The 15,678-nt window shown below is 38.1% G+C and overlaps 2 protein-coding genes across 2 annotated transcripts; both read right to left on the bottom strand.

Moving 5' to 3' along the window:
- Window positions 1-584: 584 nt before the first annotated feature.
- Window positions 585-4,350, bottom strand: LOC125498534 (uncharacterized). Its single transcript, XM_057395811.1, has 7 exons — window positions 4,076-4,350; window positions 3,450-3,596; window positions 2,523-3,351; window positions 2,270-2,398; window positions 1,957-2,178; window positions 1,472-1,681; window positions 585-1,370 (listed from the first exon to the last, which is right to left on the bottom strand). Exons 1-7 carry the CDS (start codon window positions 4,348-4,350, stop codon window positions 585-587), a joined length of 2,598 nt encoding a protein of 865 aa, XP_057251794.1.
- Window positions 4,351-11,622: 7,272 nt separating this feature from the next.
- On the bottom strand, window positions 11,623-15,471 carry LOC125499076 (sufE-like protein 2, chloroplastic). Its single transcript, XM_048647511.1, has 3 exons — window positions 14,664-15,471; window positions 13,742-13,934; window positions 11,623-12,251 (listed from the first exon to the last, which is right to left on the bottom strand). The coding sequence occupies exons 1-3, from the start codon at window positions 15,213-15,215 to the stop codon at window positions 12,232-12,234; spliced, it is 765 nt and encodes a 254-aa protein (XP_048503468.1). The 5' UTR covers window positions 15,216-15,471; the 3' UTR covers window positions 11,623-12,231.
- Window positions 15,472-15,678: the final 207 nt, after the last annotated feature.

Below are 15,678 nucleotides of genomic sequence, written 5' to 3'. Positions count from 1 at the left end.
TATTGAGGAGATGCCTTTGAAACTCCAAGATGTTATTGTGAAATAAATGTGGGATACTAGCCACTGGCACTTAGATATATTTTCAGAGTTCTTAGATGAAAATAAAGTCATTGAAGGAAATAGCTGCACACGAGGTTATTGCAATTAAAGAAGCTGTAGATTCGGTGTTTTTGAATGGCTCGTCGTATGGTGGTTTTACTGTGAATTTATATTAGAAATCATAGTACTTCAACTAAAGATAGTGGAAAAGATTGGTTCAAATATGGAAGGCTCCGGTTCCTCAAAGAGTTAGGATAGGCCTTTGTTTAGCAACTTAAGCTAGATTGATAAGTAATATTTTTTTTTTTTTTTGGAAGATAAGTAAAGTTTATAGCTCAATCCACAAAACAATCTAAGCTAGCTAACTGAACCAGCAGCCACAACTACAGTTGGACATGCCCAACCTTACAACTCATTAATCCATCAACTATCATTATCTTTTACCTTAGCACTTAAGATCTGAATGATCCTCTGCTTTACACTCATTTTAATAGTTTGAAAGCTTTACTAACTGTCATTACAACCTGATCCAGTGGGCAGAATTCCTATTTCTCCATATTACATAAACAGTGGTGCAAAGCAGCTAGCAGGACCATTTTCCTAGTCCTATTACCTTTATACCTATTCAGAATCCATCTACAGTGCTGCATTAGGCCCCTTTGTATCCAAGTGATACCTAGCCATTGTAGGACTTCTGACAGGCACAGTTCACTGAACTTGCATTCAAACAGCAAATGCTTCATGGTTTTAGTGTGCTGTTGGCAAAGCACACATTGGTCATCAACACAAACATTCATTAACTTCAGCCTTTGCCTTGTTTTCAGTCTATCCTGAATAGCCAACCACATAATCAGTCGATGTTTAGGTAAAGTATACCTATTCCAGACATATCTAGCCCACACTGCTTGTCTGTTGCCTCTCATCGGTAGCTGGTAGTATTGTTTAATGCTAAACTGGCCATTAATAAGCCATTGAACACCATTTGTCTTCTCATTCATCAGATTCTTTGCTTGACATACATACTTCCAAGCCCAGCTGGCATGACTAGGAGCTACATAACTAGCCCAATTTGACTCTTTAATATAAACCCCATGCACCCATTTCACCCATAGGTTATCTTGCTTTTGAGCCACACCCCAAGCAAGTTTGCTAAGAGCTACCATATTCCAAATACCTGTGTCTCTAAAGCCCAGACCACTATCTTTTCTATATCTGCACAGCTTGTTCCATGCTACAGCACCAGGTTTTGTATCATTATGGGTAGCAGACCATAAAAAACATCTACAGATTGAGTTGATTTCTTTCAAGATGCTCTTAGGAATTATGAATAGCTGACCCAATAAGTGTGTATGCTCATGAGCACACTATTCACTAGTTGACACCTAGCTGCAAATGATAGGTTCCTAGTTCCCCAAATCCTTATTCTTATCACCATCTTCTCAATTAAAGCTTGACAATCTTTAGCCTTCAATTTAGAAGTGGATATAGGAACTCCAAGGTAAGTAAAAGGCAGTTTACCAACTTTGAATCCACTAACATCTGTCACTCTTTGAATATCCCTCTGAGTCATGCCAGTAAAGTATACCTCAGATTTGTGCTTGTTAACCTCTAGCCCTGAGGTGTGAGAGAAAAGCTGAAAGCCCTGTAATAACATGTATATGGATTTGAAATCACCATGGCAAAACATTAAGAGATCATCTGCAAAGCAAAGATGCTTGAGATGTAGACTTTTGCATTGAGAGTGAAATTTAAACCCTTCCATATCCTCCACATAAGATAGAATCTGTCTAAGTAGTCCATACAAAGAGCAAAAAGCAATGGGGACATTGGTCCCTTGCCTGATACCTCTTTGAGCTTCAAAGAAACCAGTTGGCACACCATTCAGCATAATAGAGAGCCTAGGAGTTCTAAACAAACCATAATCATGTCAATGAACTTCCTAGGGAAACCCACTCCTTCTAGCATTTGCTGTATGAACTCCCAATTGACTGAATCATAGGCTTTCTTCAAATCTAACTTCATCATGCATCCAGCTCTATTCTTGCTTCTATTGTAGTTTTTAACCAAGTCTTGACAAATCAAGACATTATGGAATACTTCTTCCAGTAATAAAAGCTCCCTGGTTACTAGAGATGATTTCTGGAAGAATATTATTCAGTCTCTCACTGATAAGCTTAGTAATACACTTGTAAATCATTGAGCAACAAGCAATAGGGCGAAATTCACTAACATTTTCATGCACTTTAACCTTTGGTATTAATGTTAAAGTTGTAACATTAATGACCTTCAGAAGCTTACCAGTCTTAAAGAAATCTAGTACAGCTTCACATACTTCATCACCAATCACCTCCCAACAGTGCTTGAAAAAGCAACTATTGAAACCATCAATCCCTGGGCCTTGTCATTAGGGATGCTAAACATCACCCTCTTGACATCCTCTTTTGTGAACTCAGCTAGCAAATCCTGTTGTGATCTTCAGTCACCATTTTTCCTTTTTTCATGATAGTTTCCATTACAGCTTCCTTTTGCTCAACATTAGTAAATAAGCTTTTGTAAAAATTGACAAAAGCTTCCTCTACTTGCTCTTTTTTATTCAACCACCTGCCATTCATGTCATGTATAGCATGAATTCTATTATGTCTTCTCCTAGCTTTGATAGCTTGGTAGAAGACTTTAGAATTTTCATCTCCACATTTTAACCAGCTCAATTTTGCTTGCTGTTGCAGTTTAGTGTGCAACATCTTTTGAGCTTGTTTGTAACTACTCTGAGCCTCTTTTTCTGCAGTACTGAGACTAGTATCCCTAGGATTCTCATGCATGGCATCTTGAATTTCAATCAATCTAGCTTTAGTTTTACTAACAGCTATCTCTGCATCATCCCATCCCAGCGTCTTCATCCTTCTAAGAGCAAGTTTTATATTCTTCAAATTCTGCAATAATCTATACATAACACAACTAGAAATTTGAGTCTCCCATTCCTTTTTAACAATCATCAGCAAGGAATCATGTTGACACCAGTAATTACAGAACCTAAAAGGTTTCTTTAAGCTCATATCAGGATACACACAAACTAGCAAAGGAGTGTGATCATATTCACCCTCAGGAAGAATATGAACCTCAGCATTATCATAGCTATCCATCCATAACTGGTTAGCTAGCACCCTATCAATTCTTGAAAAAACTCTTTTATCTCCATCTTGCTTATTACACCAAGTGTAATATCTCCCTGTAGCTTTCACATCAGTAATTTGACATTCAGTAATACACTCCAGCATTGGTGTAAGCTCAGTTCTTCTCACATGACTACCAAGCCTATCATCAGTATTACTTACAGCATTAAAGTCACCTAGTATTAGCCAAGCACCCACCAACCTTCTATTGATTTGTTCAATCCAGACCATAGTTCACACCTGCTTTGTTGGTCATTGAAACCATACACAAATGTGCACTCAAAACCAGTAGCCCCTGTCTTTGGCTGAACCCAACAGTGGACAAACTGACTATTCACCACTTTAATGTCCACATTAAATGCATTAGGACACCACCCTATCATGATTCTACCATTCTCATGACAGTTCAAATTATGAGTAAAGCACCACCCACTACAGACATTCATATACATACTCCCTAGCTTCTTCATTTTAACTCTAGTTTCTAGAAGGCCAAATAACTTAATGTTGTGAGACTCAATAAACCTTCTCACTTCATTTTGTTTATTTCTGTTATTTAGCCCTCTAACGTTCCAAGCCATGATGTTATCCATCATTGTTAGGGGTTATCACCCCCTGCCCTTTATCAACCAGTGCCTCCACCATACCATTATCCCCACTGTTGCCTTCTACCATCTCATTCCTGCCCTTTATCAACCAATTCATCCACCTTACCATCATCCCCACTATTTCCTTCTACCATCATTACCTCCTGCATCTCCCTACTTTCATTTCTCCCCATCATACTTGACTCTGCCTCCTCATTTAGCACATGAAAAGAGTTATGGGTTGGGACACTTTTCTTTTCCTCACACTCTTATTCTCACCCTATCTGCTGGAATCCATCTTTATCCTTCACTACTTCACCTTTCTTGACCCATATTTTCTTTCCTCCTTTATTCCTGCAAGCCTCCAGTTCATGCCCAAAGCCCTTGCACTGGGTACATTGAATGGGCCTCCATTCATATTCAACTTTTTGTTCCATCCTATTCCCATGTTCATTACAGAATGCAATGCTATCCGGCAGCTCATCATTTATCCCAACTTCCACCATAACTCTAGCAAAACTCAATTTCTCCTTCTCTTTTGTTGCTTGATCCATTTTATCCACAGTCCCCACCATACCATCTATTTTAAACAAACTTCTCTCCCCCCAGTATTTGAAAGGAAGCTGAGGGAGTTTGATCCAAATAGGCACAGTCGCACATTATCCTTATCCATAGACATATCTGGGTCCCAAAGCTTAGTGATCAAAGGTTTTTATCAAAAAACATGAATCCACTCGTCGTCACCTTAAGACATGATTCCAGTGAATCAAATCTCACAATGAATAAGCCTTTGCCCACCATAGCTATTTTGTTAATTCCAAGTTTCCCCCATACTCTTCTAAAGTATCCATCCATCACTGACAATGGTGGATTTGCCCCCAGTACAAAACATACAATAGCAGATGACCAAAATTCTATTTCCTCCTGTATGTCATCTGAATCAATTTTCACAAGATTGGAAGAGTTACTCACTTGGTGTTCCTGTCGCTCTACATCCTCTGCCCATGATAGCCTTCTTGCAGCACCCAGCTCTTTTTCACTACTCTGAATAACATGAAGCCATTTCGATAATACCGACTGTTCTCCGGGCTTCTGACTAGATTCCATCACCGTTGTTACCGGAATATTCGCCTCTTCCTCTAGCACTTCATTTTCAGCACCATTCGACTTTTCCGATATCGGGCTAGGCACATTTAGCACCGAAACACCAGTGACTTCATCAACACTCTTCGTCTTTCTAACCGGCGATGATGACGGACCGGACCCCTTATTCTTCCCTTTCCTTTTTGGGCACTCTTCCTCGCTCGCCCTCTTGCCATAGCGTCAGTGTTACGCTACAATGAAAGAGCAAAACCAATGGAACAGTGTTTCTAGAGAGAAGGGAGAGTTTCTCTCTCTAGATGCATTCTCTTTTTATAGGTTTTGATGAGTAATGTTAACCGCTTCCTTCGAGAAGTCACGAAGGAGCTAAGGTGTTTTGTATGACGTAGTGGAAGAGAATACTGACCGTACGTTAGGGGATGCCCAGCATCGCATGATGTGTGGCACAAAATGGCATGGGGTGGGAAGATGCCTTCCTAATTCATGAAACGAGTCTCTCAAAGTGGATTGAGATGAACATATGGTGGCTATGGAAGTGTTGAAATGAAAGAGGTTTTTCTAGAGAAGCTAATATTCAACTAAACTAGATAACGTCTATATTTGCGAAGGTAGGAGATTACAAGCAAGCTGGTGTCGGTGGATATCCAGGGGAGCAAAGACCAAGTGCCTAAAGTTGAAAGGTTCATTAGGTGGTGCTATCCTAAGGAAGGCTGAGTGAAATTGAATACGGATGGTGCTCCCAAAGATAATGCTGGGATTGCTGGTGCACGAGGTATTATTAGAGGAAGTAGAGGTGAGTTGTTTGAGATGTATGCGATTAATTGTGGTTGTATGTTCGTGCACTAGAGCGGAGCTGCTAGGTGAACCTCATGGGATCGCAATTGCTTAGAATGGAGGACATCGTAAGGTACTACTCTATGTGGATTCTGAAGATGTCATCACTCTACTCAGTAAGCCTACTCCTTCAAACTCCCTATTTATCTAGCTAATTCGTAAATGCAAAGCTTTACTGTGTCGTAGTGGGTGGTGGAAAGTACGATTTCTCATTGCTGTAAGAAAGCTAACCACACTTCGGATTGGTTGGAAAATTATGCGGTAACTAGCGTTCAGATTTTGGTTATCTGTGAGGCGGTCCCGAAGGACCTTCATGTTATTTTGTTGGAGGATTTGGGTGTCTTAGCGTTGGCTCGTCGGGTTCTTGTTGATGCGTGAGTTCATTAGCTGGGGGTTGGGTGCTTAGTGGTCGTTTAATTTATTAGTTGGTTTAGTTTTTTTTTTTTTTGGACTCTGTTGGTAGGGTGTAAGTTTGTTTTCCTTTTGGCTTCCTAAAATTTTGACAAGTCATAACTTTATATTTTTCAAATTGGAAAAATTATAGATGTTGATATATCCTAAAAATATACATTGAGATTAATCTAGAAATATCTTATATACCTGTATTCTTTTTTTTTGCGAAATTATATACTTACACTTGTTTTTATATTATCATGAGGAATTAAGGCAAACAAAATAGTTCAAAAATCAGAATGTTAAATTTATATTGGGACAGAGGGTCAAAAAATAAGAACTTCATGATGGTGCTAACGTAAGGTTGAAACTTGAGACTTCAAAGGCCTCTATAATTAACCATACCATTAAAAAAGGGAAATTTCCTCATGTATCCCTAAGGTTTGCATAATTCTCAAATTGCCCCTCACATTTAGTGAATTCTTCATTTACCCCTGAACTTAGACTTTGTGTTCAAATTACCTTTACTATTGACAGAGTCCTAACGTCTTTCATTCTTTTTCCTCTCTCCTCTCCACCTTCATCTTATTCTTCATTCCTCCCACCATCCTCCATTGATGACATCCTGAACCTCTAATTTTCTCTCTCCTTTCACCTACATGTCTTTCTCTCTCCTGCCCATCTTAATCTTGTGAATATTCTCCATTTTTTATGATGGTGAAGTTAATTCTCTCTCCTTGTAAACTTCCTCCAAAATTAGTGATTGTTAGGGATTTGGGTTTTTTTCTGTTGGTGCTTGAATAGTTTTCTAAGAACAACGAGTAATTAAATTGAAGGGGTTGTGAAGTTTAGGAGAGAAAGGAACAAGATGGAGAGGACGTGTTTAAGAGGGGTTGAAAAAGAATTGGTGAGACATTGAAATTTCCATAACTGATTGTTACATGAGCATGGAGAAAGATGAAGAAGATGAAGATGGACAAGAGAGAGAAAGACATGTAGGTGGAAGGGGGGGGAGAGAGAGAATTCGAGGTTTAGGATGTCATCAGTGGAGGATGGTGGGAGGAGAAATGAAGAAGATGGAGATGGAGATGGAGATGAGAGAAAGATAAAATCCTAATAGTTTTAGAGTTTCGTCGATGGTAACGGTATTTTGAGCACAAATTCAAAATTCATGAGTATATGAGGAATTTCCCAAATGTGGGGGGCAATTTGAGAATTACGTCAAATCTCAAGGGTACATGAAGAAATTTCCCTTAAAAAAAATTACATGAGTGTATTTCTAGGTAATGATTCGTGTCTTGGTATAATTATCCATGAGATTCAAGCTATTTCTAGTTGGTAAGATGTAGTTAGTTTTAATCATGGCTTTAGGGAGGCTAGTGTAGTAGCTCATGCTATGGCTCATCTTACCCTTCTTGAGTTTAGTACAAGAATGTGGCCGATGATTCATAAACGAACTTCTAAAGCGGATTAACAGTACCTTGTGGAAAAAGTAAATGCTAAACTTTTGGGGTGGAAAGCTAAACACTTTCATTGGCTGGACGCGAAACTTTGGTGCAGTCTTGTTTATCTACTATCCCTTACTATACTATGTAGTCCACCAAGTTCCCTCCTTCCACGTGCAATGAGTTGGAAAGAAAAGCTAGGAGTTTTTGTGGGGTGATACGGATATTACAAAGAAGGTGCATCTTGTGGCTTGGGAGAATATTACCAAACCTAAGAAGGAGGGTGGCTTGGGTATAAGATAATGCAGCATTCTTGTTGTGGAGAGTGTTGACTAAACCGGATTCGCTATGGCTAGAGTGCTGAGAAGTAAGTATTGTGCTTGGAGGTGCGATATTGGTATATTCAAGGCCAAAGCTGATTCCTCTAATGTTGGAAAGGAATTACAACTAATATTGATTATCTTAGGAAAGGCAGTAGTATGATGCTGGAAAATGGTTCGAGAACCTTTTCTGGCATCATAGGTGAGCGTCTACTGACCCTCTAATATCATGCGCTATTGAGGAGATGCCTTTGAAACTCCAAGATGTTATTGTGAAATAAATGTGGGATAATAGCCACTGGCACTTAGATATATTTTCAGAGTACTTAGATGCAAATAAAGTCATTGAAGGAAATAGCTGCACACGAGTTTATTGCAATTAAAGAAGTTATAGATTCGGTGTTTTTCAATGGCTCGTCGTATGGTGGTTTTACTGTGAATTTATATTAGAAGTCATAGTACTTTAACTATGGAGAGTGGAAAAGATTGGATGAAAATATGGAAGGCTCCGGTTCCTTAAAGAGTTAGGATAGTCCTTTGTTTAGCAACTTCAGCTAGATTGATGAGTAATGTTAACCGCTTCCTTCGAGAAGTCACGAAGGACCTAAGGTGTTTTGTGTGAGGTAGTGGAAGAGAATATTGACCATACCTTAGGGGATGCCCAGCATCGCATGATGTGTAGCATAAAATGGCATGGGGTGCGAAGATGCCTTCCTAATTCATGAATCGAGTCTCTTAAAATGGATTGAGATGAACATCCAAGATAAACTAAGCTTTAAGTACAAAGATTAGCCGACAATTTTTGCCACCGTTGTATGGTGGGTATGGAAGTGTCGAAATGAAAGATGTTTTTCTAGAGAAGCTAATATTCAGCTAAACTAGATAACGTTTATATTTGCAAAGGTAGGAGATTACAAGCAAGTTGGTGTCGCTGGATATCCAGGGGAGCAAAGACCAAGTACCTAAAGTTGAGAGGTTCATTAGGTTGTGCTATCCTAATATTCAATACGGATGGCTGATGCATGAGGTATTATTAGGGGAAGTAGAGGTGAGTTGTTTGAGATGTATGCGATTAATTGTGATTGTATGTTCGTGCACTAGAGCGGAGCTGCTAGGTTTTCCTCATGGGTTTACAATTGCATAGAATGGAGGACATCGTAAGGTACTACTCTATGTGGATTCTGAAGATGTCGTCACTCTTCTCAGTAAGCCTACTCCTTTAAACTCCCCATTTATCTAGCTAATTCGTAAATGCAAAGCCCTACTGTGTCGTAGTGGGTGGTGAAAAGTGTGATTTCTCATTGCTATAAGGAAGCTAACCGCACTGCGAATTAGTTGGCAAATTATGGGGTAACTAGCGTTCAGATTTTGGTTATCTGTGAGGCGGTCCCGAAGGACCTTCATGTTATTTTATTGGAGGATTTGGGTGTCTTAGCGCTAGCTCGTCGGGTTCTTGTTGATGCTTGAGTTCATTAGCTGGGGGTTGGGTGCTTAGTGGTCGTATAATTTATTCGTTTGTTGTGTTTTTCTTTTTTTGTTTGGAGTATGTTCGTAGGGTGTAAGTTTGTTTTCCTTTTGGCTTCCTAAAATTTTGACAAGTTATAACTTTATATTTTTCAAATTGGAAAAATTATAGATGTTGATATATGCTAAAAATATACATTGAGATTAATCTAGAAATATCTTATATACCTATATTCTCTTTTTTTTTGCGAAATTATATACTTACACTTGTTTTTATATTGTCATGAAGAATTAAGGCAAACAAAATAGTGCAAAAATCAGAATGTTAGATTTATATTGGGACATAGGGTCAAAAAAATAAGAACTCTATGATGGTGCTGATGTAAGGTTGAAAATTGAGACTTCAAAGGCCTCCATAATTAACCATACCATTAAAAACGAGAAATTTCCTCATGTACCCCTGAGATTTGACATAATTCTCAAATTGTCCCTCACATTTGGTGATTTCATTATATATCCCTCAAGTTTTACTTTGAGTTCAAAATACCCTTACTATTGACGGAATCTTAAAGTTTTTAGTTCTTTTTCCTCCCTCCTCTCCACCTTCATCTTATTGATCACTCCTCCCACCATCCTCCATTGATGACATCATAAACCTCTAATTTTCTCTCTCCTTTCACCTACATGTCTTTCTCTCTCCTCCCCCATCTTAATCTTGTGAATATTCTCCATTTTTTATGATGGTGAAGTTAATTCTCTCTCCTTGTAAACTTCCTCCAAAATTAGTGATTGTTGGGGAGTTGGGTTTTTTTTGTTGGTGCTTGAATAGTGTTCTAAGAACAACGAGGAATGAAATTGAAGGGGTTGTGAAGTTTAGGAGAGAGAGGAAGAAGATGGAGAGGACGTGTTTAAGAGGGGTTGAAAAAGAATTGGTGAGACATTCAAATTTCCATAACTGATTGTTACATGAGCATGAAGAAAGGTGAAGTAGATGAAGATAGACAAGAGAGAGAAAGACATGTAGGTGGAAGGAGAGAGAGAGAATTCAAGGTTTAGGATGTCATCAGTGGAGGATGGTGGGAGGAGAAGTGAAGAAGATGGAGATGGAGATGGAGATGAGAGAAAGATAAAATCCTACTCCCTCCGTCTTTTTTTATTTGCTACATTTTGCCATTTAGGGGTGTTTCAATTTATTTGTTACATTTGCAAATATTTCCATATATAGTACATAGGTCCCACACTTTATTTACAAATTTGCCATCACTCCCTTCTTGATTTTGTAAATGTTTTCATATATAATACATAGGTCCCACAATTTACCTATTTGCTTTTTTGTTAATTCCATTTATGTCAATGGTCCCCACTCCCTCCTTGGTCTTTGTGAAAAAGTGCTTGTAGCAAATAAAAAAAGACGGAGGGAGTAATAGTTTTAGAGCTCCGTCGTTAGTAACGGTATTTTGAGCACAAATTCAAAATTCATGAGTATATCAGGAATTTCCCAAATGTGGGGGGCAATTTGAGAATTACGTCAAATATCAAGGGTACATGAAGAAATTTCCCTTAAAAAAAAAGTTAAATGAGTGTATTTCTAGGTAATGATTCGTGTCTTGGTATAATTATCCATGAGATTCAAGCTATTTCTAGTTGGTAAGATGTAGTTAGTTTTAATCATGTCTTTAGGGAGGCTAATGTAGTAGCTCATGTTATGGCTCATCTCACCCTTCTTGAGTTTAGTACAAGAATGTGGCCCGTGTGGGTAAGTGGTTGTCCAAACATGATAAATGATATAATAGCTTCTGATTTTTGCCTTATGAATAATAATACCTAATTTATGGGTCTTTTTCCTTTAAAAAAATTCCATGAGTATGACAATTAGTTTTGTTATGTTTCACTACATGTCTGACGTCAATGCCCAAGGCGGCCGATTCAACTATTTCCCTTAAAAGACAAGTTGATTCACCATAGTTAGCAACCGGCCTGTGACTTATGATGCTTCAACGGAAAACAAAAGTTTTGTTGAAGCTCATTGAAAGCCCACTTGTGAGTGTCCCACATTGGAGAAAGATGAGAGAATAAATCACTCTATAAGATTAAGAGTTACTCCTTCTATTACCAATTGGTTTTAGGATGGAACCTCCTAACTTATAAGTGGGTTAAACTCTCTTCCTCCTTGATGGGTTACTCACTCTCAGTGAGGTAGACAGGATTAGATCTTAGGTCTTGAATGTCACCCTTACAAGACTTTACTAAATAAACTAGAAGACATCCATACAAAACACAATTATCTACTTTTTTCAGTGTGAAGGATAAACAAAAGAAAGTTAAAGAGTGGCATTGTAATCCTTCACATCTGATCTTTGTTCATAATAGTACATTCAACCCTTTTAACATCTATAATATATACAAATACATTCCGCATACGTAATGTCTCCTACGAAAACATCTGGTTAGTATACAACAATATGGGAACCAAATGCCTAGTGAATGCCAGTACTACAACGTAGACAGACATCCAGTCAGTATACAACAGTATGGGAACCGAATGCCTAGTAAATGCTAGTAGTCCAAGGTAGACGTCTTTTCTAAACCTAGAATACAGGGTTTCAAAACTAATTTTTTTTTTAAACAGATTCGATCTAGCTAATCACGAGTACTTATTTGAGGTGAAAGCTAATCATGAGTACTAACATGAACATCATCTCGTATCAGGATGGCTAGACAGTCAAATGAAGTTAGCTAAAGCTTCCATAAGAGACCGAATCATGAATGTTACCAATTAATACATACCACCAGTCGTAAGGCCTCTGTCTGTACAAAGCACGGCTATGAATCATTATTTCTCTTCCAATTACCGTCAAGGTTATTTAGGTTCAAAAGATCAGGGAACACAAACCTCCCCTGCAATTAAGACAGACGAATGACTTCAGTTAGAAAAAAAAATGAATCACACAGTACATATAGATTTTGAATACATTCAGTTGTCAACATTTCAGCTTCACGTTTATGCAAATCAAACAGTGATGGACTGGAGCTGGTAGCAATGAAGTTGAATCGATTATCAAGCAACCGAAAAACCCTGAACTAGTCCAACAAACTGAGCATTGATGTAATGAAACCTTCCCAAGAATACTAAGCTGACTAAAGCTACTATGTGTAGGAAATGCTATCTAATGTGGCCAAAGTCATAATTTTAGCTTATAAAAGAAGCCAACTTAGAGTAGTAGTGAACAATTTTGAGAGTGTTTGGTTCAGTGGAAATACATTTTCTTAGAAAAGTGGTTTTCTCATTTTCCTTTGTTTGATTTGTAAAGGCTAGAAAATAGTTTCTAGATGGTGGAAAATAGTCTTATAAGTATTGGAAAACATTTTCCCTCTTAAAAGATGAAATACCGCATTTTCCCTCCTTATTCCATACCTTCATCTTCCCATCTTCCTATCTATCCTCCCTTCCGTTTCCAGTTTTCCTTTTCTCTCAACTTTTCATACAAGAACCCAAACAAAGGAAGACTAGTCTACTATTGTGTTCTGCCCTCATGGAAAATCCTTTTCCATTGAAAATGTCCAATGTCCAACTCCAATCAGACGGAGCCTCTAGTGTAAGCAAAGAAAAACTTCTGTCAAACAATGATGGACAACATGCCTGTCACAACACTAAGCAATATTAGGCTCAAACATTTGGATGGCTTTTAGTTGGATAATATTCCTCAAGTTATGCCAAGAAGGATGAAGATCCATCTTTTAACTGAACCGAATTCAGTAAATGTTTATTGGAAGACAAAAATAGGGAAGAACATAAGTTCAGTATCTAAATTTGCAGGACCACACCCAAAAATTTTGCTCAACACCTTCAATTGTACATATAATACATTATGTGTTGGGTATTCTGTCCAAGCATTTTATATGTCATCTTAACCTTTCCTCTTCTGTGGGTTCAAACCAGTGGATTATTATGTCTCCTATTAATGTCTCTGGCAATTTCCAGAATTCCCCTAGCATACAAGGTCAAGTCTGGACAATATGATACTAAGGATTGTGATTTCTCAACAACAACAAGATGCTTAATGCCAAAGTTCAAGTATACGTTTTCAGCAAGCTAAATCACAATAAAACAAGAAGCTGTATCGAACTCAACTTTTCAATGCCAACTAGTTCCTAGATATTGCAATCTGATAAGATATATTCGGCTTCAGGCGAACACTTTATACAACAGTAAAGCAGCGAATTTTACATTCATTGCAATAGCAACTCCAATAGATTCAAATAAATAAATGATGGCCTCGGCCTATAAGCCTAAAAAAGTTCGGATTTGCGTATAGATGCATGAAAGGAATGTAAAGATCACAGATCCTAAACTTGCCTTGCTAATCTATTCTAGCGCAAAAGGTTACCTCTAACAATATTTGTAGTATCAGCAGGGACAACCAAAGGAAGAAAAGTATCCAATTGGCATACTTCCTGATCTTTCTCTAAAAGGAACCTCTTAGTTCTCTCCTGTATACTGATTAACACATTATGCCAACTATTCACTCTCGAACGCACCGGGAGGCCTACGTTCATATCTGCCAAGTCCTCCGCTTTAACCTTCAAAATACAAACATCAACATGAAGATTTTGTCATAACTTGCGCAAATATGAAGATATTTGTAAGCATTCACTTACATACATAAAATCAGGAAGGCCAAGCCAAAGTTGTCCCGCCCCATTTTTTTTTTGGTATGCAATTGCAAACAAATAAAGTTGAATTGAGTTATGTTATTCTTCATATAGAAAATTTAAGCATATCTCATATTTTGGCTCTACATACTCCCTCTGTCCTCTCACCTCCATTCCCTTTTGATGTTCCTAAGACGACTTCTTTTTTGTATCTAAAAAAGATTTCATAGGAACGGAGGGAGTATGATATCTAGACCAAATCATTTGGCATAGTTACCTTAGAAATCAGCCGCCAAGCAAGGCCAGGCCAGGCCAAGGCAAGCCAAGCCAAGCCAAGCCAAGCCACACCCACTCCCACCAACCCACCCCAATAATTTTTTCTTTTGCATAAAAACTAAAAAGCACTATCTTTTTGGGATTGTGTGATTGCTGATTCAGGCGCCATAATTAAAAGTTAAAAGTACAAATCCCAAATGATTCATGAGTAATTAGTACCCCACTAAATAAATATGATATACCTATGCATTTAATTTAAATAAACAACAAATACAAAACTTCAAATTAATGTTTGTAATGTTACCAAAATGATTCATAAAATATCATCAAATAAAAATTGAGACAATGAAAGAAAGAAATGCAAAGGGAAATTGATTATACCTTCAATACATCTTGAGGATAAGCACCATCAAGCAAAAAGATCAAACAAGAACAAAAGCCTTTAGTAATCTCGGAATCACTATCCGCTCCATATCTCATTCTACCAACCTCATCCATCTCCACTTCCAACCACACCTGTGCAGCACAACCAGGGACTCGATTCTCCGGCTTTCGAGTCGAATCCCTGAGCCTAGGAAGAGTCCCAGCGTAATCAAGAAGCCTCTTAACCCTATCAATCGGTTCCGAAAGCGACCGGAACTCGGAAACCAACCTTGCCAATCTCAAAGAAACAACCTCAGGGTCAGATGAATAAATTGAGGAAGTCTCAAGTTTATCATCTGGGTATGAATTCAATACACAAAATGAGGTGAATTTAGAGGTGGGTATTTTACGGGAGTTTGAGTTTGAGTTTTTGAGGGGGAAATGGGTAAAATTAAGGGGTTCAAGGGTGAAATTGGAGGATTTAGGGGGTAAGTTGATGAGATTAGCAGGGTTTATCCGAGAACAAGGGCAAAGAGATGAGGGTGAAATTGGAATTTTAGTGAAGGTCATTGTTATTGTTATTGTTATGGTGAAGATGAAGATGAATTTGGAGAGAGAAAGAGAGAATAGTTAGCTTTAAATTGATGATTTGCAAATTGCAGGAGAGAAGGAGAATTTGGGATGGGGAAGACTGGTAGAGTTGGATTTATTCTGGCATCATATTAATAATAAGGCGCCAAAAGAACGGCCAAAATTGCTTCCCAATTTCTTGTAACCAACGTTTTTTGAGTTTTTAAATGTTCACGCCAAGCGCAAAACTTAGAAAACTATAATATACATCTTTAGTTCTTCCTTCGTAATCCACTAGGCTTATATACATGTTTGTTTTTTTTGTTTGCATCCGGTTCAGCAGGGGCGGCTTTTAGCATGTTCAACATGTTTCATGGAACAGGGCCCCTTAATTGTGAGGGCTCCAAAATAGAGAAAGTTCAAGTAGTAAAAAGAAAAAGTTTATCTACTTATTTGGACTACT

This window comes from Beta vulgaris, chromosome 6 (genome assembly GCF_026745355.1).
Source record: "Beta vulgaris subsp. vulgaris cultivar EL10 chromosome 6, EL10.2, whole genome shotgun sequence".
In the NCBI taxonomy this organism is placed as follows: domain Eukaryota; kingdom Viridiplantae; phylum Streptophyta; class Magnoliopsida; order Caryophyllales; family Amaranthaceae; genus Beta; species Beta vulgaris.
This window is presented reverse-complemented; position numbering and strand designations above follow the sequence as displayed.